The sequence below is a fragment of the Cladophialophora psammophila genome, assembly GCF_000585535.1.
Source record: "Cladophialophora psammophila CBS 110553 chromosome Unknown aczJe-supercont1.11, whole genome shotgun sequence".
Classification (NCBI taxonomy): domain Eukaryota; kingdom Fungi; phylum Ascomycota; class Eurotiomycetes; order Chaetothyriales; family Herpotrichiellaceae; genus Cladophialophora; species Cladophialophora psammophila.
In genome coordinates, this window is record NW_006912932.1 from 923,605 (window position 1) to 948,607 (window position 25,003).

The following is a 25,003-nucleotide window of genomic DNA, read 5'->3' on the forward strand; positions in this document are numbered from 1 at the left end:
CAGTTTGTAAAGCCCAGTTCTGGATAAGACCTGGTATGTCATTGCCTTACAGATTCAAAGCAGGAGGCACTGGAAGCAATGCTGCAATGGCACACACCACTACTTCTGTTCATCACCACAGAAGTACGACAAAAGTCGACCACAAACCGTTCAAATCGCGGTTTGCCTCCAAGAGCGCCTTGAAGGATCTAGCCAAAGGTGTGAATGGCGTTCCCGGGAAGAAACAGTTCTCACTGACTCCATTACAGGCAAAATTGAGAGCCAGCGACCAGAGAGAGGGCAGAGAAAGACTCCCCACCAACAAGTCATGTCGAAATTGGCCAGACGTAACCAAGCGAAGCAACTGCGCATGCACCACAAGGATAAGAAAGAGGGAGAAGAGATCATATTCCAAGGCGCCGATGGAGCAGCAAAACACATTGCAGTCGTGCCACTCTCCGCCGACATCGACCCGTACTCGACCATCAGAATATTGAATGAAAGTGTCGATGTTTCGGGCTCCAACGTCTCCTCCGGAACGGTCCCCGTTCGAGTCGATCGCTTTCGCCGCCATCTCCTCTATTTACCAGCTAAGTTCGACCTGCTGAACGCCCTGGACATGTGCAAGCTCGCGGACTGGGTGATTTTCGTTCTAGACGCGGAGCAAAAGTACGGCGAAGAGGAGGACTTATTTCTGAGATCGCTTGAAGGCCAAGGCATCACCAATGTCACTGCTGTCGTGAATAATCTGGATCAAAAAGTACCAGGGCCCAAGAAGATGCGACATCTGACAGAGATGAACATCGCTCTGGGTCGTTATTTCCCCGCCCTTGACAAATTGTCCAGCTTGGACAGTAAATCAGATTGCACCAACCTGGTTCGCCGACTTTGCACCGCTTCGACGCGAGGAATCCGCTGGCGGGATGACAGGAGCTGGATGCTGATTGAGCAAGCCAATTGGGGTCAACAAGTGGATGAAGCGGCAAGCACCACCAGCGTGACGCTAATCGGGACGATTCGAGGGAAAGCATTGATTCTGGATCGCCTGGTCCATGTCCCAGGCTGGGGAGACTTTCAGATTTCTTTGGTCCGACAGGTGCCCCGCCAAGGGCAAAAGAGGAAGGCAGAAGAGATGGACGCAGATGAGCCTGTCAAGGAATGGAAACCCACCGCGGACCAGGACGATCTTGCAGAATTGGCGCCTGAGCAGGCGGAAATGCAGGATTTGGCGAGTAGTGTGGCTACCACCGAGCACAAAGGCGTCCTACTCGATGATCATCACTATTTCTCTGACGACAACTCCCACATGCCTCCTCCGCCCAAGAAGCTACCCCCGGGGACTTCCAACTACCAAGCAGCCTGGTTCCTGGATGACGTCTCAGACTCGGAATCCGACATGACCGATGACGAAGATCGGGATGGAGACGTGGCGATGGACGCCGGGCAAGGGTCGCTAGACACTGAAAACGGTGGCGGAATGGTCCTCACCAACGCAGAAGACGGCGGAAGCGTTATCGAAACGAAACCACCTTCCGAATATCCCCAGTCTGAAATGAACATCGACAACGACGACAATGATGATGCCCCACTCGAAGCCGAAGAAGAAGCGCGCCAACTCGAAGAATTCCGCGCCAGTCGCAGGAAGAAGGAAGCCGAAGAAGACCTCGAGTTCCCGGATGAAATCGAACTGCACCCGGACGTCCTCGCTCGCGAGAGACTCGCGAAATACCGCGGCTTGAAGAGCCTGAGGACAAGCGAGTGGAACCACGCCGAGGACGCCCCCTACGAGCCAGCAGAGTACAAGCGCCTGCTGCAAGTGCCGGAGTACAGGAAGTCGTACAACAGCGTGATGAAAGAGTCCCTGGCGGGAGACGTGCTGGCCGGCACGAAAGTCGAGATCGAGCTGCGCGACGTGCCGATTTTACTGCAATCGAGTGCTCCGCAGCCGTCGTCCATGTTCTCGCTCCTCAGACACGAACATAAGCATGCCGTCATCAATCTCAACGTGACACTGCGCTCAGACCTCGAAGAGCCGATCAAATCCAAGGACGAACTGATCGTCCAGATCGGCCATCGCCGACTGCTCGTCAACCCGGTCTTCTCAGGAGCAGGCCAGACGCCGAACGATGTGCACAAATTCGACCGCTTCTTGCACCCGGGGCGGACCGCCATCGCGACATTCATAGGTCCGCTGACATGGGGCTCTGTTCCTGTGCTCGTCTTCCAACGTCGCTCACCTCACCTGTCACCAGACACAGCAGCAGCGCCAGCGCTAATCGACTCACGATCCAACACCCTAGTATCCTCTACACCATCCCAATCAGCACTCCGCCTAATCGGTACCGCGACGACGCTCCCACCATCCTCGACACGCGTGGTCGCCAAGCGCGTTGTATTGACGGGCCACCCTTACAAGATCCACAAGAAGCTGGTGACGGTGCGGTACATGTTCTTCAACCGGGCGGACGTGCTGTGGTTCGCGGCCCTGCCGCTCTTCACCAAGCGGGGGCGCCAGGGTTTCGTCAAGGAGCCACTCGGCACACACGGGTACTTCAAGGCCACGTTTGACGGGCACATTGGGCCGCTCGACGCCGTCGCCGTCGCGCTGTATAAGAGGGTGTGGCCGCGGCCGGCGCGCGTGTGGGAAGGGTGAAATGACTGGTGCGGATTTGATCAACGTTTGGTGGTGCTAGGGGGCTACTTGTAGGTCGAGGGGAGGGTGGATCCAAGGGAGAGTATGTCCGCATGTGTGATGCGTTGAAATGATGTTGATGGTCCATGATGACTAGAAATGATAATGGTATGCTACGACTCTAACGAATCCTATCGAGAATAGAGCATAGAACACGGGGGCAGAATGGTCTGTCTTGTCTGCCATTGTGAATGAATAAATACTTTGTTTGCCTGTCAAGAACCCATCCTCTCTCCCCTCGCGAGCGCCTGACCGACCCAGACCGAAGCACAGAATCTCGTTGCTTGCAATTTCCTAGAGTCCTTTAACCACGTAGCAAGTTCCCAGGTCTCCCAAGCCCACTAAATACTACCGGCGAGACAGCGCTCTCGAAACTCGGCACAATCCGACACAGTCTCTTGCTTAGCTGCGAAAGGTCTTCATTGACCATATTGTCAAGCTGAGCTGGGACTTGTCTCATCACTTTTGTGGCGGCCTGTAAGATTCCAAAAATTCCATCATATACCACTGGTTCTGCTCTCTGGCGTATCTCACGGCACTTTTGCAAACTTCCGAAATGGGCCTGGGTCCGTCGTAGTTATCCAGGAGCAACTTCGCCATGTCGATGCGTCCCCGTTCTGCTGCTCCGTCAATTGCTCGTCTGCCTCCGTAGGGACTTGGGTCGGCATCTATGTGAGCGCCGTGTTCCAGAAGAATTTGGGCGATGCGCAAGTACGACTTGATTGCGGCTGCTTGTAGAGCTGTGACACCAAAGAGTGGAGCTGCTGGAGCGTTTACTTCTGCTCCTTCTGCTAGCAGATACCGGACGAATTCGACATCGCCTGTCTCAACAGCAGCTTGAAGCGCAGTCCTCCCATACTTGTCACATGACGGCGCGGCATTGATTTTGTGACCCAATTCGATGAGTCTGCGGGCACAACTCAGTCTTACCGCACGATGTTCATGGTCGGTATGCTTGAGTGCGGCCTGCAGAGGAGTATCCATGCGAGGGTGGCGGTGGTTTACGTCCACGCCACTGGCGGGCAGTAAATCCATTATTTCAGCTCTCCCGCGAAACGTTTGGTCTTCTAGAAATTCGCTAAAAAGTGTAAACCAAAGGATATCCGATGTAGACATCGACTCGAAACGATATCAGAAGGCGGGCCATCTGGATATCTCCGCTGTAACATGCTGCCTCAAGAGCAAACAAGTCACCCCGTTGCGGCCGTCCGGCCTGGAGCTCGCTGTTACCAAGTTGGCCCAGATATGGATCCGCCCTATTACGAAGCAGCATGTTCGTGATTTCAAGGTCTGAGTTTGCGACCGAAATAATTATCGGCGATAATCTTTGCGGGTCATCAGGTTCACTGCTGCAGTAGATGTCTCTGCGCATGATGGAGTTGACATCAGCCCCTGTAGCCAATAAATATTCGACAATGTCTTTGCGTTTCAATGCAACAGCCACATGCAGAGCAGTCATACTGCGAGTCCCCCAAGGCTGGTTCTTAGAAATGTCAGGTTTGTTCAGATCAGCTCTGGCATTGCACAGGCAGGTTACGGCATCCAGGTTGCCCACAGCAACTGCCCAATGCAGAGGAGGTAATGAGCACGTCGCTAGCATTTCATCGATATCAAAGACAAGATACGGGAATTTTAGCTTCTCGTCCAGTGCGGGCATTGGACATGCATCGTTGGCATCTGCGCCCCATTCAAGCAAGAGAGACATGAGCGCCAAATCTTGACTCAAAATCGCTGCTGTCAAGGGCGAGGAGCCATCCCTGCACTTTGCGTTCGGAGACACTCCGTCATGCAACAACCTAAGTGTCCGCTCATAGTCGTGATGTTTGACGAACCCTTGAAGAATCATCGTGGCGTGATTTGGAACAGAGGAACAGTCAAGCTTTGCACCCGCCCTTTGCAGCAGGTCAAATATGGCACCAAATCCTCGTTCGGCGGCTTGTTGAAGTGCTGTGCCTCCCCATCTTCCCATTGAACACCAATCCAGGTCTGCCCCAGCAGAAATCATCCGCTGCACCAATTTCTCGCTTCCTGAACACACTGCGGCCTCAAGAGGCGATAGGCCGCTTTCTTCCACCCCTGCTGGGTTGATCATTGCACCCCGCCTGATCAATAAGTCGACAGTAGCATCTCTCCCATGGCATGCTGCGATCGACAAAGGAGGCGTGCCATATACTGGATTCGCTGTTGCCCCCTTGCTCAAGAGATATTTCGTCATCTCTGGATCGTCAAGGCCTGCTGCGGCTTGTATTGGGAAGGCGATGAGAATTTGACAGTCCTCATCGATAGAATCGAATCTCCAAAACTCAGACTCTTCAATAAGTTGTTTCCTTTTAGCTGTTTCGAGGATGCCCAATGCCGACCAATTTGGATCTGCGCCATATTCAACCAGTAATTTGACCATGTTCAGACCCGCACACTCGACAGCAACGACGAGAGGCGACTTGTAAAAGTAGCTGGTCCAGGCTTCCATGATTCCCCCGTGTCCGCGTGTTAGTGAACCATTTGGATTTGCGCCTTTGTCGAGAAGGAGTCTGACCATTTCGACATCACGAGAACATATTGCTGCGCAAAGAGGGGTTGACCGCCTCGCAGGGTCGAGGCGAGTCAAGTATTCAGGTAAAAATCCGCAACATTCGTCCACTGACGCACCGTGTCGGAGGAGCATCTCAACCGTTTCCTTGCTAGCACCGCAACATATCGCCTGTGTAATCACTGGACCAGCCAGTACCACCGGTGTTGATACTTGTGACTTTAGTAGTAGGGGAACGATTTCGTCAGCAGTACGGGAAAAGGCAGCAGCGCTAATGGCACATTCGTTCCTCGCCCACCAAAACTCAGCGTTGCAATAAAACCTGGGAGATTGGGAGGACTCTGAAGTAGTGCACTCAGCCGAATCCTCGTATAATGGACAAACTTCGTCATGTAGATTTCGGCCATTCATTCTCCTCACGGTTATGTCTGCGCCAGCATCGATGAGTAATTCAACGATTCGAACTCTCCCACGCTGCACCGCTTCCAGAATCAAAGTCTTCGGGTTGTAGCCGGTAGACCTGCGATTCGCATCCACCCTGTTCTTCACAGCGCTCTTCACCAAACTCAGCAGGTCCATCCTCACCGCCGCAAACAGAAGTTCTGTCACGATGGCGCGAGTGCTGGGGTCTTCTCTCAAAGGGAGCATATCGAAAGCATTAAGCCCGGCCATTTCGTTCAGACCAATCACGAAAGCGTCAACTTGTTCCCAGTCCAGAAGGTGGTTGGCTAACATGAGCGCCATAAATGACGTGAGAACTTGCATCCTCGTTATCGAGTGGGGGCTGATTAGTTGATTGACGACGCTTTCGGTCTCTCCGGGATATTGTTCGGGGATATATGGTGCAATCCAAACCATGGTATTTGCGAGAACTTCCTGGCTAGTCCACCCCGGCGTTATATCTAACAGGCTAGCAATGGTTGCATTAACGACATCACCGTCTCTGGAAGTCTTCCGTATCGTGCGATCTTCGAGAAACTCAAGAGTCGGATGATAATTTTGAATCACCTCGGTTTGGAATGGACAACGGAGAAATATCTCTTGCCAGTCTTCCCCGTAGCCCAATCCAGGCATCCCGTCAGTGACATCCAAGACAGCAGATGGTAATGGCGACGGAGAACGGTCCGTTTTCCTGGACAAACCCGACATGGCCATTTCGAGCTGAGTGCATATCTGGTGCCACGGCAACGAGATGATGAGAGATCGCGGTATCTGGATTCTCGGGCGGATGAATATCCCGTCTGGCGTTGGGGGTCTCGCCACAGTTTGTATCAACGTGGGAAGGTCGCATCGAGAAAGCTGCCTCCTCAGCTTTTTGTCCGGGATAAGTTCGCCTTTCAAGAAGACGTCCACTTCGTCAATGGTGAGGCGCCTGCGCTTTAGTGTCAAGCTGATGTCTTTCCAGAAGTCACGCTTCTGGTTCTTCCGGATGCCCCAGGCTTCGAACTGCCTCATGTATTGAGACTTGCTGCCGAGAGGGTGAGCTGAAAGCAGAATTTTGTGAGGGCGTAGTTACCTTGCACTGAAGCCATGATCCCTGGACATTTCCTCTATCAGTCGGTTCATGGGCATGTTTTGGTCGACATAGAGGCGACAGATGGTCTGCTTATGCTTCTGCCAGGCGGCATTGGAGATCTTGTGAGGCGCGGTCATGATGACAACGATGGATTCGGACGAGACACCAGACGATGGCAGCGGGAAGATTGACAAAGCTCAAGGGAGAAATGGTTTCCGGTAAAGAAGAAAGATGAAGGCTCAGGTCATGGTGCTCGTTGCAGTGGTGGCGGCCGTGGTGGCTTTAAGCCCCAGCGAGCGAGACGACCACGGCACCATGAAACTTGAATGATGAGGCTGTCACATGGTAATAAAGAAGGCAAATGCTGCACTGGTAAAGCGTCTCGTATTTGTGACATGGGTACAGCCGAGCCATGGATTTCATTTGGTGTTGCCAGAAGTTTGGGCCTGACTAGCCAGAAGGTCGCCGCCTAGTACCCCAGTACTGGGTACGGAGGATCAATTGGCAATGGGCACCCAAAGCACCCCCACTCTTGCCCACTCTTGCCCACTCTTGCCCACTCCTCAGCCTAGTGAGCCCCCTTCAACCCCTTGTATTGACTGCGGCTGTGCGACACTGACCAGCGAAGCAATTGGCTCCAGACAGAATTTCGCCTGCCTACTTGTTACAGTTGTTGGCGCCGCTTTCATTCCTTGTTCTACGCCGGTCGAATGCCATCGTAGGCGGGTGGCAACTGCTGCAGCGCGCCTGCGATTTGCCCAAGGATTATACCTGGTCAAGAAATCAGCAGAAGATGCAAGCCATCAAGATTAATCTCCAGAGCCTAGATTACGGCCGTCGTTGTGGCCGGCGTCTCTACATCGCCGCCCTCCCTCTCCTGCTTGCTCATGCCCTCTATCCTCTTCCGAGATAGCTACAGCCCAGTTATCAACAAGATCACAGAAAGGACCGAGTATGCCAACTACAATTCCTATCATATCTGTCGTCCCCTCTTGACTTTGATCAGGAAGTGAGAGGAAAAGGAAGTCGTTGGATCCGTCAACGTCGACGGAGATGTCTCGCTGGTGAAGATAGTCGTGCAGGCTGGCAAAACCGAGCATGTTCGCGATCAAGCCGCTTAGTTAGTCGAGGGCAGAGAAGATTTTCTCCAAAGGTTTCTATATCGAGGATGGCGCTGTCCTGATTCGATGGCCTGAGAACGAGGGTGGGGAATGAACAGTAAGTCGATCAGCAGGCCGAGCCCTATGTAGGAAGAAATGCTACTGACATGACCGAGTCACAGTTCCCGGGCGAGAACGCGGCTACACGGCTACACGGCTACACGGCTACACGGACTTCGGCTTTTGTTCATTTAGGAGGATCAGTCTGAGTGCATTAGCTCTTTGCTGAAACTATCCAGAATTCCCAGATACAGCTGGAGTCCAAGATTACGGGTTGACCATCAGGCCTAGCAAACCATGGTGGTGGCATGTAAGGCTGAACCTCAGCCTGGTCCCCATGCTCCTCGCTCCATCCGCATCCTTCCACCTTCCCTTCACCATCAGCCCTTCACCCTCGCCTCCAATATCTCAATGTCCTCCCCTACTCTCTGCATCTCCTGTTCAATCTCTCTATACCTTCCTCCCAACTTCCCCATGGCCCCAACTCCGGGATCAACGGCCTCATACTCCCGCAACACCCCTTCCAACAGACTTATCCTGTCATCCAACTCACCCTCTTCCTTTTCCGCATCGGTCATTTTCTCCCGGATCAAGGCCTTTCTCCCCTCCGCTTGCGGAGAAAATTCAACTTCCTTCCTGGCCTCTAGCACCAGAACCCGCACCTTCAGCGCCATGGCCTGCGCGACGGTATCCAGAAAAGCAATTTTCGCCATCGTGTAGCGAGAAAGGACGCCGTGCTTGGAGGTCTCGAGGTGCTGGATCTGCAGCTGCAGGAGCTGGCGCTGGAGAGTGAGGAGGTGCTGGAGAGTCGTGGTCAATGTCGTGAGCGATGTTGGAATGAGGGTGTCGCGCAGATCGGACAGGCGGGATAGTTGGGTCTGGATACTTTCGTGCAGATTTGGGGATGCACGAAGGTGGCCTTGGGTGCTTTTAACTTTGGCTTGGACCTCGTCCCCATGGTCGTGTTCATCTCCATCGCCATTCTCAAGTGCGATATCCGACAACACGCAGAGCGACGACTCCAGCTCGCTGAGGCGCGAAGAGAGCGCGTCAGCAATGGGACGGATATTCGCCATGAAGCGCTGGATATCCTCGTAGAGAAGATCTTCGTCGTCCTCGCCCTGTTTTCCCACCCCTGTCCGCCGTGCAGAAACTCCATTCGACAGCGGGGTCCCCAACCCGTCAAGCCTGAGGTGCAAATACGCCGCGATGACACGAACGAGCTCGCGCAAGCTCGACGGGAGATAGCTGTAGCGCCTCACAGCAGAAGAAGACCGATTGGCCACGTCCTCGTGCTCGTCTGATGTCTTGCGTCCATTCGTCGCCGTCGGGCCTTGGGAGTCGGAATCGGGATCGGGATCGGGATCGGGATTCGTGTTCGTGACAAGGTCCAAGACCTGGCTCGTCGCAGAGCCAGCCTTAGACGTGGTCCTAGATCCTGCCAGCGTAGTGGATAGGGACGCACGCATGGGTATACGACTGCGACTCGCCTTCTCCGCACCATGGGACTGATTGGATTGACGAGCCTCTCTCACCGCGCCAGCAACATCGCCGTCACCTTCACCTTCGCCATGGTCTTCAGGCGAGGAGAAGTCAGGGTCCGCCAGACCATCGAGTACATCGCAGAGGATATGCCGCTTGACTTTGTCGAGCCTGACGGCGCGGAGGTGTTCTTCAAAGCGGAAGCTCGATCGCTTCTCTTTCTGCTCTTTCGTGTCCTTTGTCTCGTCGTTGTCCTCTCCATCCTCGTCATCCTCGTCATCTCCATCTCCATCATCGTCCCCATCGTCGTAGCTATACATTCTGCCCTCCCCTCCCACGCCACCTCCACCACCCTTCCCCGTCCCCGTCCCCTTTCCTTCTCTTCTCATCCTCGCCCTCCGCCTCGCCCTCTCCTCCTCCCCGTTCCTCAACGAGCCATCGTCCTCCAACAGCTCGGTCGTGACGTACTCCCACAACCTCGCAAACGAGGGGTTTGTCTCCAGGTCTGACGCCGCGAGTAATGGGATCATTTCATGTGCGTCCGGGTTTTGTCTCCCTTCCGTCCTTCCTGTCAATATCGACCGCGGGGCCGGAGACACACTCACTCACTCACTCGCTCTAAAGGCCTATTATATTGACTAGCATCACCCGTCGGACTGGACGGGACTGGACGGGGCTGGACTGGACAGGATGTAATGGTGGGGGATTTTGACTCGCCAGAATGGGTTCGATCGGAGTCTCTAGAAGTGGAGCTTGGATTGGAGGAGACAGAAATGATTGGCTGCACAACTACTACAGTGACCAGTGTCAACGGAAAGGCTTTGGTGGCATCTTACAAAGTAATTGTCTGCACGTGAGCCTAGGACACGGCGAGATGGTACCTAAAAGAAAGTAGAGAAACGCACATGGTTGGATTCTTTTTAAATGATTTTTGTTCATTCATTTCATCTTCGTCTTTTCTCCGGTTCAAGCACTGCCCGCGGGCTGCGTCTATCCGCCGCTCGCTCATCCTCTCGGCAAAATAGCGTACTGTCTACAAACGTAACTGCCAATCTCAATTTCACCCACGAGGCTTGCTGTGTGCGTTTTGACTCGACTCTTTGCAGCCGTTCTTTTTCGCCTCAGAACGTGTGCATGACCCGGTTGCTATTGTTGCGCCGCATAAGCTGCACGACCAATTTCTCGTCGTCTTTCGAAATGCCATTGCTAAAATGACGTGGTTTGTTCTCAATCACCCATCAAGCTGGCGGGCGAGCTGAGTGTCCAAAAACTACTCCTCCTCGCTCTCTTCCGAGTTGTCATCGTCGCTACTATCGCCCGTCTCTATCGAAGGTACAGCATTCGGAGAAATTGGTCCCGCGTAAGCTCCCAATTTGCCCTTGAGCTCCTCAATCTGAGCTTCCTGCTCATGCTTGCTCATAGGCTTGCTCTTCTTGCTCTTGTGATGGACTGGCGCATGGTAGGCTTCCGTGTGTTCCACTTTCGGCTCATCTGGAGGTGGACCGGCGTACTTCTTGACGAAGCCGAGCAACTTCAGAAGTGCACTGTTGGGGACTTCCTCGATATCCAGCTCAATCTCGTTCTGATCACTATTCGCCAAGGATGGAACGCTCTGCTGGATGATGCGCAACGCTTCCTGCATTTGCTTCTCCGGCAGCATCGCTATGCCATTGGAGATGTACTGCTTCTCGGCGAACGTCACGTAACGATCTTTCTCTTGTTTCTTGGGCTGCGGTTTCTTCTTCTCCTTCTTGTCTTTGCCCGGCTTGGAGACCGCAGCTTCCGGTTTCTCCTTCTTGGCTTTCGACTTGTCCTTTTTCTTCGTAGGAGGTGACTTGGATTTCTTGACCTTCTTCTGCGTCAGTTCACCCATCTGCTTCGACATCTCCTCAATCTGGGCCTGCAGCTTTTTGATCTTCTCGTTCCGCTCCTCCTCGCTATCGCCCTCGCCTTCATCTTCGCTTTCCTCTTCTTCCTCTTCCTCTTCGTCCACATCGGACTGTGTCACCGACGGCGGCTCCCGTGCAGCGAGCCAGTCATCTTTGCCCGCCCATTTCTTGTTGAACAAATCTTCCAACTGATGGCCAGAAGAGTTGACCAAGTCGCCTTCGGGATTGAATTTGTAGCAGTTTTTGAAGATCAGACGAACATCCTCCTCAAAGTCCTTGGCCTTCTCATAAGCGTTATTTTGGAGTTTGGTCTTGACCGTCGACAGGTCCATCGGTTTCTTGATGATCTGGAAGTACGTCGGAATGTTCAAAGCCACGGGATCCACAGGATACATGAAGTATTGATTTGCCTGCCAGTGTTTATTGTTCATGAGTTCTTTCAGAACTTCATCGCAGAATTTCAATTGCAACTCATACTTCTTCTTCCTGGGTCTGCCACCTCCAAACTCCGAATTGCGCTTAGTCGGAACAATGGCTCTCTTTGGTCGGCCATCGGTCAAGCTTGAATCACGCCGAATAAGAGGCATGCCATCCGGATTGGGTGCGAATGCGGGAGTTGGGGGGGCTGCGGAGCTGGGTGAACTAGCTGCGCCGACATTGGTCGTGGATGTGCCCACAGACGGTCGTCGTGGAGGTGCTGTTCTCGTTGGCTCTTGCTTCTTTGTTGCCGCTTTCTTTACCTCTTTGGATGGCTCTTCGATGCTGGCTTTTGGTAGATTCCTCATCTGGCCATCAAACGATGCCTTCATCTTCCTGGCCTGCTGTGAGACACCGTGGTCGGGACCGTTAAAGGTGAAGCAGTTTTTCACGATTAGCTCAAAGTCGGCCACAAAAGTAGCCACTGATGTGTACTCGTTGCGCTTTAATCGCTGATCAATTGTGCCCAGGTCCATGGGGTGCTTAATGACCTCAGGATACGTGGGGATATTGAGCCCGACATAGTCCACGGGAAGTCTAAAAGGACCAGAGGCATTACTCTTCTTCAAATTTGAAATCACCTTCTTCATATGAGCCAAGCGCGCTGGAGTGACAGAATCATCGCCATCTTCCGTGACTGCCGTAGACGTCTCGGGTTCACCGTTGGCCGTAGCTGGTGACGACACAGCGGGTGCAGGTACATCCGGGACTTTGAAATGTGGCTCTTCGGTCTGTGGCCGAGGTTCGTCTGTCTTGACGCGCTTGACAGTACGTTCGGTCTCTTCAGTGTCCTCGTCGCGCTCATGGACCTGCTTGACTGGTTGAGCTGACACATCTGCCATTACTTGATCCTCCGTTTCAGTTGGAGCAGGAACAGCTGGCGTCGGCGCGGGCTCGCTGGGCTCGGCAACTGTAGGAGTTGGCTCGGTGGATCGTGGCGGTTGCTTTGCCGGTTGATCTGAGGGTTTCTGCTCAGGCAATGAAGCAGGCCCCGGCTGTGGTGCAGGAGGGGGTGATTGCGCAGGCGGGGAAGGAAGGCCAATATTTGTGGCGGCTGGAACTACGACCGGCGCAGTTGAGAATGAAGTGGCGATTTCTGGTTTGAGAGGAGCAGTTAGATCGGCGGAATTGTCGAGATTGTGTTTTTGGGTCTCGACCTTGGCGACAGCTTCAGGCGTGAGCGCGTCTGAATGAGGCGCAGTTCGAAGATCAGATACCGGTGCCTCCGGCAGAACTGCGGGAGGCTCCGAAACATCCATGGCTGACTGGCTTGGCTCCAACGGTGTGGCCGAGGACTGAATTTCGGTAGGGATGGAAGAGGGGATAAAAGATTCGGTCAGGTTGGAGTCAGATACTGATGATGTTGCTATTGGGGGTGTGGCAGAAGGGTTGCCAAGAGGAGGTTGAGGTTGAGAGTCGGGAACCATTATATGTTGCTGGACGCGTTCCCCGTCATGGTCTGTAATCCCATTTGTGGCAGGCAGTGCTGCTGCTGCTGCTTCTTCAGAAGGAGCTGAAGGCGCTGCCTCAGGAACTGCCTCAGGAACTAGCTCGGGAACCGCCTCGGACACTGCCTCCGGCACTGCTTTTACTAGATCTGATTGAGGCGCATCAACGACAGGCTGCTTGGGTGGACTTGGATTCACCGTCGCTTCCGAATTTGATATCGACGCAGCCAGGTTGTCCGCAATATGAGACTCCTCGGGCTGATCTGAGGTTGAACTGAACTGTGTCGGCAGTCTGGTAAGGGTCAGATGAAACGAGTCGCGACTTCGGGGGGAGGTGAAGTTCACATACCCATGAGCCTCCATCTGCATTTCCACGTCCATGTTGCCAAGAGGAGAGGATGCGCAAATCTCAGGCTGGAGGATATCGGACCAGCCGAATAAAAACAGGTGTTTGGTGAATGGTAATTAATTAAGATGGAGATATTTTACAAGGCGCAAAGGGGCGAATGGATGACGTGAAGAAAGAAGACAAGACAAAGAGCGTGCGCGCAAAGTAGGTAGACGCGGGCCAAAAGTGAATCGAAATCAGATATGGGGGAGGGTCGCGATTAATAAATAGTCGACGAGATCCAGATCTAGGTCCAAGACGAGCAGCAAATGGAAGTGTATCGACTCAGCCCGGTGCGTGTGGCCAGTGGCGACACCAACTTCAACACCAGCCTCGCGAAAATCTCGACGGGTCATGTGACAGCCACCGCTGCGTCACGTGGGCCGAGCGTGGGAAGGGCTCGGGGCAAGCCTCGCCTCAGCAGGTGTTTGTTTCAAATCAAAGGTCAAGAAACAGGCAACAGTCTGGACCGGGGAGAAGTGGCGACGGTGATGACGATGATGGCGACGATGGATGATTGATGATGAAATGGCGATGCGCAGGACCCTTTGTCGCGCAATAATCGATGGGAGGGTTTGATGGATAAAAAAAGGTGATGCGCGTGGATGGGGATTGGAGAATGTTTTTGTTTGTTTGGCGCGTCGTCAGCGGGCAGGCCAAAAGGAGGCCAAAGGAGGGAGGCCAGGCGAGGCGTGGGTTGGGTTCGTGGGAGGGCCGGGTTGAAGAGGACCAGAGGGAAAAAGGACGGGGACCGTGGTCTCAGAAGGAAGGCCAGCCGAGCGGCGGTATTTTCAGGTTGAGGTGCAAGCGACACAACAAATTTTGCGCGGAAGCCTGTTAAATAGGATCGGGCATTCGCAGCCACCGAGGGGTGCAAGCCCAGCGCGACGTCCACCACGGAGGCCCACAACGCCCTCTGCGCCCTCTGGCCCTGCAGCAACGCTAGGCCATCCTGGCATGGTCATCCCTGCAGAATCGAGAGAGTGGATGCACAGCGCCCTCGTTTGTTGGGCCTGATTGGCCTCTGCCGACGCCTTCCTGGCCTCTTAGCTCTGTCCAAGCAAATCGATTGCTGCCCCCCAAGTTCAAGGTCTGATTCCGAGTCCTGTGCACGGCCGGCCTGGCCTTCTGCTTCTGCCTCTGCCGCAAATCGTGATCCTCTTTCCCCTCTGTCGCTCGCTGCCCTCTCTGCTCCCCTTCTCTTTTGCCCACTCGTGGATTGGTCTGACGCCTCGCGTACCTCGGCCACCTTTCCATCATCTGTCTCCGTCATCCCTCCCCGTCATCTCTCCCATTCATCGCAGGACCCCCTTTTTGTTAATTCCTTTTGGGTGTCTCAAAATTCTTTCGGTCTCTGGTCGACCAGCTTCAGCTGCATTAATTCCCTCGACGCGAACCGCATTCTGGTTTGTTGATGCGCTTGGCAGCTTTCCTGAGCAATAACAATTCGCTTTGACACTTAGCCCGCTCCGCCTACCCGCTCCATCCCTGCCTCCAATTCCATCATGATGACCGAAGGTTGGGTCACGTGATCACACCTACGTGACTCGGGAATTTTGCTCGCATAGGGCAGGAAGTATGCGTAGTACCGTAGAGTGTGGACGGTTCTCTGTCTCCCTGAGCACTCGGCCTCCGTCAGGCAACAAAGATGGTTGAACATCATCGTGAAGGCTGTTGTCAAGAGAAATGGTCATCTGGTCCGCGAAAAGAGCACTGGTGACGGCCCATCTTGCCCCTGGAGAGTAATTTCCGCAGCTTTCCGCCTTGACCGGTCGAACCGGAGGAAGAAGGCCATATCCGATCCAGGCAACTTTGCGAACGAAACACTGTGCCGCCCTGCTTTCTTCGTTAGGTTCACTTACTCCGGAGGTCGGACGTGAAGGAAGTGGAAAGAAAAATTGCGCATGGCATCGCCTTTGTAGATCTGGTCAATAATGCGCCTTCCTGCAGCGCTCACGGTTGATGAACAAGAGATATCACAGACAGTCATCTGATGACGAGCGAAAAATGGGTGATTCGAGGGGCCTAGAGTGACAGCCACGGAACACAATTGAACATCAGGCGTCTCTCAGTTGGAGATACAGCGGGTATTTCCTCATGGCGGATGCCTGCAAGAACAGGGGGTCCTGATGCAAAGGGCAAGCCATTTCCATCAGCGGAACTGTGCACAGCATCGATGACAACTTCATGCATACGGTAAATGACCGCAAAAGAGAATTTTGGTGAAAGGGAAGATTTCTCTGGAGGGATTCGCGAATGTAAGGGCAATGCTTGGGCGATGGCACTGGTGAAGAGTTCAAGGCCTCTCCGGTAGAGCAAGGCGACTCTGAGAGCAGAAACTTCGGCTGAACAGATATGCATCCAAACGCATTTCAGCTAGTCCTGGAGCGGATAGGCGTCATCTGGACCAGCCGACGATTGATTCTCCGAATATTCGTCAACTTTTTTTCTGCCGGCCTGATAAATTCTGTAAACCACCACTCAGTAGGTCAAAGTGCGCGACTCCAGGCACCAACAGTCAACCACAACCGCAATGCCATTTGGAAATTTACATTCTACTTGAACACCCCGTCCCCCCCCTCTCCCCGTTCAACTCTCCGAATTAGCCGCCAACATGGGTCGCAAGGACCCTCAAAATTCAGTCTCCAAAATTTCCTCCGCCTCTTCGCCTGCCGTGGGCGCCGGTGTCAATACCCAAAAATCTTCAGTATTGAGATCTGCGTTTGCCCCGTCACAACTGCAGTTACATCTCTTCGCCTCAGTCATCCAGAGTTTCGATGTTCACCAATTGCGCATTCATGATACTACTTCTGGACGTTTGCGCAGCCAGCACGAGACCAGAGCTGGATCGAAAATATCTTGCCTTGATTGGGGTTACTATGGTGCTGCATACCGGGAACGACAACAATCAGCTTCAAAGAAGAAGCGCAAGCGGGACCAGGAGAATAATGATGGCGTAGTCGTCGCCTACGGAACCAATGCCTCACAGATTTGCATGTTCTCGCCTGCGGAAGGCCGAATTGTAGGTACTCTGAATGGGGCCCATGAAAGAGGTGTCAAAGACTTCAAATTCTCTTGCACGGACTATCTGCACGCCTGGAGCATAGGTGAAGATGCGAGGCTGTTACAGTGGGATCTAACTAAGGACCAACCCATAAGGTCAGTAGATACCGCGGGTCTATCCCGTCAAGTTTGGCTGTTAACAAGCGCAGGACAATCAACCTCCCAGACCCTGCTACCAGTATCCTCGCTTCACCCTCTCAAAATCCCCCTCAGATCCTGTGTGCCTCTTCCACGCCGTTTGCTATCGAAATCACATCGTCGGATGATTTTCGGATAGGTCGCTTCGATTCCTTCAAAAACCCGATTCACTCTTTATGTCGATCGGGTTCAGAGGTGTCAGGGACCTCTGAATACTTCCTCGCCGCAGACCCGGAGAGATATATCAACGTCTATGACATATCCCAAAAGAAACTAGTGCGCACCTTGGTCGCAGGAAGTGGTGTTGTTTCTCTCGATCTCTCGACTCCCACAGACGAAACAGCAGAGTTCTTCCGACAACAAGTCCTCAGCGTCGTGACAAAAGAAGGGAGCGTAGAGCTATTTCCCAAGCCCTTTACAGATATTCAACAAATTAACGGTGATTTGAAATCTAGCAGGAAGAACCTCACAAGGAAAGCCTCGGCCTCGATTCGACTGGTCAGACCGGAGTCAAAAGCTAAATATGTCCCCATATTTGCAGCATTCCTCCAAGGATCCCACGTCGTCGTCGTATCCGCCGACGGCGGCGTGGATCTAACCTTTCAGAAAATCAGATGGCAAGACGAAGGAAACGGGGAACTGCTATTTGACGGCGTAAAAGAGGTTGTGAAAGCGAGGAGCTCATCTACCCTCAATACAGCCACCCTCAACGGAGTTAAGGATCTGGGAAAGACACATGTGGATGAGTCGAGGACTGTCGTCGTCAATGGTGGAGCCGGAGGCGCGCCCCTGGCCAATGCTATCGAAATCTCTGACAGCGACGACGATGAGGAGGCTGACGAAGATGAGGGGGACGAATCTGCAGACGAAACAGCGACCAGGTCGAAGGGCGAAGGTGCAGAAGAAGATGATGATGAAGAAGAAGCTTCAGATGAGAACTCCGACGAAGAAATGGCAGACGCTGAAAAAGCTGAAGATGCCGCAGCCATGGGCGAAGCAGCGGCCGAGCTTGAAGGAGAAAGAGGAGTACCTTCATTCGGCGAACTCCTAGCATCCAAGCACCCCCACGAGATATCCATCGCATCAGCCCTTCCTCAACGCGACATCTCCACCGTTACACTCAAACCCAACCAGACAACAATCCCGTCCGGCATGTCTCTCTCCACGGTGCTCACCCAAGCACTCCGCACGAATGACACCACTCTTCTCGAAGCTTGCCTACATACTTTTGACATGGCCATTGTCAAGTCTACTATCCAACGGCTTGACTCCACCCTCGCTGGTCTTCTCCTGTCGAAACTCGCTGAACGTCTTGCGTCTCGCCCGGGACGGTACGGACATCTCATAACATGGGTACAGTGGACGTGTATCTGTCACGGCGGAGCGATTGCAAGCCAGCCGGGTGTTGCAACTAAAGTAAGGACGTTGTATGAGGTATTGAACGCGAGAATGAGGACGTTGGATGATTTGTTACTGCTGAAGGGAAAGTTGGATATGTTGGATGCGCAGTTAGATTATCGAAAACAGCTGCTCGCTCAGAGACCACAGGGCAGCAGGAAAGGAAGGGATGAACCCGGGATCATCTACATTGAAGGGCAGGATAATTGGGATAGCGACGATGAAGATTTGGATGAGGAAATCGCCAGGCCCAGCAAGAAACTAAGGACGAAGCAACAAAGGGATCTGGATGACCTTATCGGCGACGACGAAGAAGAAGAAGAAGAAGAAGAAGAAGAAGAAGAAGAAGAAGAAGAGGATGACGAAGATCTCATGCCTCTCCAAAACGGCGCTGACGATACGTCGTCCGACAGTGACGAGGATGAGGATGATGATGAACCCACGCTTAACGGCATACCGAAAGCTCATGCTCGGGGCCTGCTGGATGATGAAGCCGAAGTCTCCATCGCCGAAGAATCAGACCCGGATGATGAAGGACCCTCTCCAGCAGGTTCAGATACTTCATCCGTCGCATCTTCAGACAATGAAGACGCCAGTAGCAGCTTGGGCGAAGAGAGCGATGATGGCGAAGAAGAGGACGAAGATTCGGAGATGGACAGCTTTATCAACGACGGGTCCGTTGACTTTGAAGAGGAAGTTGGTGACGAGGTGCGTGTGCCTGGTGACTCCAGTGACGACGACGAGGAGCCCGGAAACGAAGATCAAGATGAGGAGCCTGAGACTGAGCCTGCGCCGAAACTAGCTCCCTTCGCCAAAAAGGGGAAAGGAAAGGACAAGGATAAAGCTCGGCCGAAGGCTAGGGGAAGACTCCCGCTCGTTAAGGACGAGGACGAAGACAATGAGTCCGACGACGATGATATGCACATCGAGTAGGATACGCTCAGGTTGAAGTCCAAGTCGAGAAGAAAACCGAACTGCAGTTGATCTGATCTGATTGGCCTGATCGAATCGCCGCATCGCCATCGCCATCGCCATCACATCCTCTCTCCACAAATCTATCTATGCCGACACCAATTCCCATCCATCTCCATGTCTACAAGCAACAATCCGACCGATTAATGAGGAAGCCGGGCGAGGGGAGGGGGGTTGTGAAAGGAACCCCCCAAAAACGAAGAAGGGAATTGGGGGCCTTCGCAAAGTCATGAACGCAATGCAATGCCAATTCAATAGAGCTGCTGGAGTGGAATTGGATCATCATCATCGTCAAAACGAACAAAAGCATCAGCACCGCGCGGCGAGCTTCAGCATAGCGAGGACCTGGATACCAGCGAGCATGACATGAGCATTGAACAGTGAGCATTGAGCATATTTTCTTTTCTTTTTAGATGGCATCCGTCAAAAGTCAGGTATGAATGAATGAGCATTGGTTGTTCTCGTAAGGGCTATAAAACGCTACAATGAAGATACCCATTCCTCCCTCCTGCTCCCTCCCCCAATTGGACCCTGTTCGATGGTATTACTAGGTAGGGAATGGATCTCCGGCCGTGAACAGGTTAAGGATGATCTGCTTCTCCATCCCTGCTCTCCACCATTGCCCGTCTTAACAATGTCCCAGCTTCAGATCCCAAGAGCTACCGAATAACATCCTCCCCAAATCCAATCTCATCCACACCGAGGCCCTCACACCATCCTTCCAGCACTCGACTCCCGCCCAGGACACCCTGCCGGCGGCCCAACCCACGCACTTTCCTTCCCTGACTTCTTCCCGCCCAGATCTCAAAGAACTTGACCGTTTGATCACAGCATGCGATAATGAGACTGCCTTCTTCTTCTGTCCGGCTTGCTGGTAACTCGCCGCGTCGAGGATTTCCACCATAACTGTCCCCTAATCGTCTTCCACCGTTCTGTACCGGCCGTCTTCTGGGTATCGTAGGTACAGTGATTCGCTCAGGGCTAGGTGCGAGGCCGCGACGGTTTCGAGGACCAGCCGTCTCCACTGCCACAGTTGCAGTTCTTCTTCGCTCCGCCCCCGTTTCTTGAACCGCTTCCCATGAGGCAAATCCCCTGTTAACCCTCCCATTCTGTGTTCGAGGTGGTATGGGATCATTGGGTCCGCCTGGGTAAGGTATCGCCCACAGCGCTCGACCGATTTCGCCGTTCTGCTTCCTTTCCCAGGGAATGCTAACCACACATTCACAGGTTGGCCAACTGAAAACGGCTATTCTGATTTCATGCTCAGGTTGCGAGTATCCGAACGTCGCGACTATCTCGCGTCTTGTTGTGCTCTACACCAGACTCGTGACTTGCGAGAAGACATTGATCCGGGCTAAAGCCGCTCCTGATCCTGTGTGCCAGAAGTGTATCTGGCGATCATTGCTTCCGCCCCCAGTCGCAAGCAGATTCGGCTGCCACGGAGCAAATGCAATAGCCTTCACAGCTGCGGTGTGATAGAAAGGATGAACATGGGCATTAGCCTGTCCTGGGATGCTAGGGTCCACAAGTGCATTGCGAAGGATCGACGCATCGGAATAACCAGGCGTCTGAAAGGAGGCTGTGGAAGGAGAACGACCGCCTGCCCTTCCCCGGCCCGGAGGAGTCCGAGGTGGTGTGTCCATGCCAAAATTCTGCATGTTGTTGGCTGATCCTCTGTTGAAGTTCGAGAATTCTCGGTAGCTTGCCAATCGGTATCTCTCTGGCGAAACCGGGGGCGTGGGAAGGCCCAGATCATTAAACATAGCTAACGCTTGGTCCAGGACATTCTGGGAAACATGTCTCTGATAATCTGCATGGAGAAAGTCTGATGGATCGAAAAGGAGAGCCCGATTATCATTGCCACCAGAGACAAACTGCATGCCATCCAGAGACCACGCGAGACCACAAATGTTCTGGGTATGGGCGTCGAGTTTGGCCAGTAGTGTCATGGACCCGGGAGCAAACTCTGGCCACTCTAGCGAATAATAGTAGATCATGCCAGAGTCGTCTCCGACAAGCAAATCTTCACACATGGCCATATCATTTCCCGTAACAGATCGTCGCTGCGTCTCAACAGGTTTAAATGACACGCAGGATGCTGCACAAGGGTGAGGAGCATCGAAGCGAGGTCTTATCTCCAGCAAACTCCATAATGTGACGGTTCCGCTGTTCTTGGCGACGGCTAAGATCGCCTTGCCTCCCTTCTCAGACGAGAAAGCTAAAGAAGTCACAAAATTCGTTGGTCGGCTTGGAGGCAGCGGAGGAGAACGCACACCATACTGTTCAGTCCAGAGATAGACTTTTTGACCTAGGGCGACAGCTAACGAGTGACAGGTTCGACTGTAGGCGAGCATGGAGCAGTAATAGTCGTCTTTGAGATTAGGGGCGTCAAGAACCCGGAAAGGGACGGTAGGAATCGCTTTGTCGCTTTCGAGTAGCCCGCGAGATTTGAACGCGATATCTGCTCCAAGGTCAGGAAGCGAATGAGAAACAGAAAGAGACACATACACCAAGATCCCGCATCTCGGGTCCACACGCTGTTTTTCCATACAAACGGACTGTGTTCGGGTTTTGCGTTGACGTCCTTCTCTTCCACAGCGGGATTCTGTAGCAGGATCCGAGCTGCTTGATCGATGTCGAGAGCTAGTGCTAGGCGGCGTTCGTGAGCCACAGCCTTGTCGTCGCGGGTAGCATGATCCAGAAATGTAGCGGTATGCAATGGAGCAGTGCCGTGGCTGCCTAGCATCCCACCTGAACCAGAAGGTATCCTCTGCGACTGCCCCAGCTGAACGGGCAACCTGCCTCCCACGGTCCAAAATCCTGAGCTGATCTGGCGGAGAGACCTTGTTGCTATGCTTCCATCGATGTGGGCGGGGGTGGCATCTCTTCCGTGGACAAAGGAGGGAACATATTGTGGAGGACGTAGGCTATAGACATTTGGTGCGTTTCTCTGCCTGGTTAATGCCCGAGCGCGCGTGTCACTCACAGAGCGGAATGGATTCACAGTATTATCTCGCCGTCGCTCGTTTCTCTCTCGGCCTCGGAGTAAGACGGGAGGTTTGCTGGTCTGGTAAGAACGTCTCTTATCCACGTGAAGTGGTCTTTGAGGGATGAATCGATCGGGCGAGGTGAATTGAGACCGAATGCGGACAGGGCTACCAACACTGCGGCTTCGTCTTTGCTAGGGACGAGACCTGGTTCGCGGCAGGATCTGAGCAGGATAGTCCTCGGAGAACAATCCCGACGTAGATTGGTGTTGGGGAAGGTGGGAGAGTAATGGGCGTCTTCTTATTGAAGAGTCATGCTCTTGTGGTTCAGGAGCCGCGGAAGAGATACTCGTGTCTTCGTCTTCGTCCGTAAATGAGGAGCGAGGACTGGTTGACGGTTCTGGACTGGACATGTGTGTGACGGAGGCGACGCTGTCCATGAGGAGAGAGGCCTGGTTTACAGGAGCAGAAATTCAGCGAGGATTGACCCAAGATGAGAATGGTTTGGAGAAGCAGCCCGGGCCTCTTTTCTCAAGGAGTTGAAGCACGAGGTAGATCGCTGTGCATCGCGCGGTGGACGGAACCTACTCACTTCCCGTCAGCCACAAGCAGCAGCGAGAGCGTCGACTCGATCAAAGTGTAATATAAGAGATGCGCCCACTATCTGTTTCGATGTTAGTGACAAGCCATCACTTGTCGGTAACTGTGTTGGTTGGTTATGGATGCTGGGTGGTTGAGGGAAGAAATAATAGGTCGTTAGGTTTGGTGCCTGGAATTTGGGTCCGACTCAGCGAGGCGTTGTTGGTTTCTGACCTCCATCGTTCTTTCACCTCACCACATCCCATTCGCTCTTCCTTCCGCATAGCCTATTTAAGAGAGACGGCTCTCTGCATTTGATCTCCTTCGCAATCATGGCAAGTGTAAGACGCAGAACTACGCAGGTGCTATTGCTCCTAGTTGACTCGGTGATAGCATGGTGTGCCTCGCACAGCCACCCGTGAGGAACAGACGGCAGAAGCACGGCAGAAGGAGCTGAAAGAAATCTCTCAATATCAACAGCTGGTGAAAGAAGTCAATGCCAAGGTCTCTCAGCCAGCCTCGGACAGTTCAAGCCGACGATGCTGATGTCGATTGTGAGCAGGTTGCTGCAAAGGAATTCACCCCTGCATTACTCCAACAAACAGCCCAACTACTAAAGAGGAATCCCGAGTACTACACCATCTGGAATCATCGTCGCCGCATCTATGTCAGTGAATTTGAGAGTCTTGGAAAACAGACAGTCGCCGGTGAAATGGACGAAGAGACACGAGTCAGCCAGGTGCTGGATATCATTCAGCTAGACTTGCAATTTTTGTTCCCTCTTCTTCTGAAATTCCCCAAATGTTATTGGATATGGAATCACAGGCTCTGGCTCCTCGAGCAGTCTACAGCTCTTCTTCCGGCTTCAACGGCCCGAAGGATATGGGAAGAGGAGCTCGTATTGGTGGGCAAGATGCTCAGTCGAGACAGCCGAAACTTCCACGGTTGGGGCTATCGACGAACTGTGGTGCAGAGTCTCGAGAGCCCGGCTTTACAGGGACACAGTATGGCACGACAGGAATTGGAGTACACCAAGAAGATGATTGGAACCAATCTCTCAAACTTTTCAGCCTGGCACAACCGGACTAAGCTCATCCTTAGGATTTTAGATGAGGAAAAGGCCACGGATGATGAACGACAACAGATGCTGGACGAAGGTACGTGGCTCGTGTCACAAGTATGTCGAGAGATGCTGATCGACGCAGAGCTTGAATTGATCCATAAAGCACTGTTCGACCCATACGACCAGTCCCTCTGGTTTTATCACCAAAACCTGATGTGCACATTTGATCTCGACCAAGCGGCGAGGAGCATGGCACCAAACCTGTCCAATGAGCAGCGTTTGAAATACATCGCATCGGAACGGGACTACATTGAGGAAGTCCTGGAGGATGCCCAAGATTGCAAATGGCCGTACCAGGCATTGATCAAGTGTACACTGCTGGAAAGCAAACTGAAAACGGGGCTAGACGAAGAGGACCGGCACAAAGTAACCCAGTGGCTGCAGAAGCTCCAAAGCCTCGATCCTCTCAGGAACGGCCGGTGGATTGATATGGAGCAACAGCTGGGCAAGCAATAATGGCGGCTGCTATCGACTGGCATGATATCTCGGGTATGTAATATGAAATGAAAGCAGCAGAAAGTGCTGTCCAAGGATTGAATACGTGTCGCCCTTTTGACAAATGAAACACGCCCCCCATTGGAAAGGGAGCCGCAAAGGACTTTGCGGGCTGCAGACCCCTCTCGCCCTTTTACGGCCCAGTCAAACAACGGCGTAATGGGGCTTGATAAAAAGGGGCAAGGCATTGGCAATGGGAGCTGATGGGGCTGATGCTTAATGCTAAACACGCCTTGTGGCCCCTGGGCCTGACATGGACGCCAGGCGGGCTCAAGCAGACGAGACGGCATGGGAGACGCGCACGACAGGATCGTGATGTGGTACAATTGCGGACGACGGAAAAAAGAGAGAGAAAAAAAAAAGGACTTTTTTTTCTCTTCACTAAGATCTTCATCTGAAGTCACCCGGATTTCCTCATGAACAGCACAGTTGGTGCTTGAATCCTCATTGTCAATTGTTTGGGGCACTGGTCCCTCTTTCCGCCAACTGTTTACAAACCTGAAAAAGTTGCTGGCCTCCGCGTCATCCAAGAAAAAGTTGTCATACGGTCTTTTCAACTCACCCAACTGCCTCCATTGGGTTTCGCAGGCATCGAGGCAGAAGAACTCGACTCGAACGTTCCTTAATTGTCCGTTTTCACCATCTGTCGACATCACCGAGGACTCCCAAGCACTCCCAAGCACTCCT

At 53.1% G+C, this 25,003-nt stretch overlaps 8 protein-coding genes across 8 annotated transcripts; 3 read left to right on the forward strand and 5 right to left on the reverse strand.

Moving 5' to 3' along the window:
- Positions 1-86: 86 nt before the first annotated feature.
- Positions 87-2,632, forward strand: A1O5_07552 (uncharacterized protein; the record flags this gene model as incomplete). The annotated part of the gene is made up of 2 exons (XM_007748141.1): positions 87-198; positions 249-2,632. 2 exons carry the CDS (start codon positions 87-89, stop codon positions 2,630-2,632), a joined length of 2,496 nt encoding a protein of 831 aa, XP_007746331.1.
- A 498-nt stretch (positions 2,633-3,130) lies between these two features.
- A1O5_07553 (uncharacterized protein) lies at positions 3,131-3,706 on the reverse strand (the record flags this gene model as incomplete). The annotated part of the gene is made up of 1 exon (XM_007748142.1): positions 3,131-3,706. One exon carries the CDS (start codon positions 3,704-3,706, stop codon positions 3,131-3,133), a length of 576 nt encoding a protein of 191 aa, XP_007746332.1.
- A 43-nt stretch (positions 3,707-3,749) lies between these two features.
- Positions 3,750-6,854, reverse strand: A1O5_07554 (uncharacterized protein; the record flags this gene model as incomplete). The annotated part of the gene is made up of 2 exons (XM_007748143.1): positions 3,750-6,669; positions 6,718-6,854. The coding sequence occupies 2 exons, from the start codon at positions 6,852-6,854 to the stop codon at positions 3,750-3,752; spliced, it is 3,057 nt and encodes a 1,018-aa protein (XP_007746333.1).
- Positions 6,855-8,257: 1,403 nt separating this feature from the next.
- A1O5_07555 (uncharacterized protein) lies at positions 8,258-9,889 on the reverse strand (the record flags this gene model as incomplete). The annotated part of the gene is made up of 1 exon (XM_007748144.1): positions 8,258-9,889. One exon carries the CDS (start codon positions 9,887-9,889, stop codon positions 8,258-8,260), a length of 1,632 nt encoding a protein of 543 aa, XP_007746334.1.
- Positions 9,890-10,629: 740 nt separating this feature from the next.
- On the reverse strand, positions 10,630-13,554 carry A1O5_07556 (uncharacterized protein; the record flags this gene model as incomplete). Its single annotated transcript, XM_007748145.1, has 2 exons — positions 10,630-13,465; positions 13,523-13,554. The coding sequence occupies 2 exons, from the start codon at positions 13,552-13,554 to the stop codon at positions 10,630-10,632; spliced, it is 2,868 nt and encodes a 955-aa protein (XP_007746335.1).
- Positions 13,555-16,175: 2,621 nt separating this feature from the next.
- A1O5_07557 (uncharacterized protein) lies at positions 16,176-19,093 on the forward strand (the record flags this gene model as incomplete). Its single annotated transcript, XM_007748146.1, has 2 exons — positions 16,176-16,720; positions 16,774-19,093. 2 exons carry the CDS (start codon positions 16,176-16,178, stop codon positions 19,091-19,093), a joined length of 2,865 nt encoding a protein of 954 aa, XP_007746336.1.
- A 698-nt stretch (positions 19,094-19,791) lies between these two features.
- Positions 19,792-21,878, reverse strand: A1O5_07558 (cell division cycle 20, cofactor-APC complex; the record flags this gene model as incomplete). The annotated part of the gene is made up of 3 exons (XM_007748147.1): positions 19,792-20,427; positions 20,452-21,593; positions 21,641-21,878. 3 exons carry the CDS (start codon positions 21,876-21,878, stop codon positions 19,792-19,794), a joined length of 2,016 nt encoding a protein of 671 aa, XP_007746337.1.
- A 1,152-nt stretch (positions 21,879-23,030) lies between these two features.
- On the forward strand, positions 23,031-24,277 carry A1O5_07559 (geranylgeranyl transferase type-2 subunit beta; the record flags this gene model as incomplete). The annotated part of the gene is made up of 4 exons (XM_007748148.1): positions 23,031-23,039; positions 23,092-23,202; positions 23,261-23,855; positions 23,904-24,277. The coding sequence occupies 4 exons, from the start codon at positions 23,031-23,033 to the stop codon at positions 24,275-24,277; spliced, it is 1,089 nt and encodes a 362-aa protein (XP_007746338.1).
- Positions 24,278-25,003: the final 726 nt, after the last annotated feature.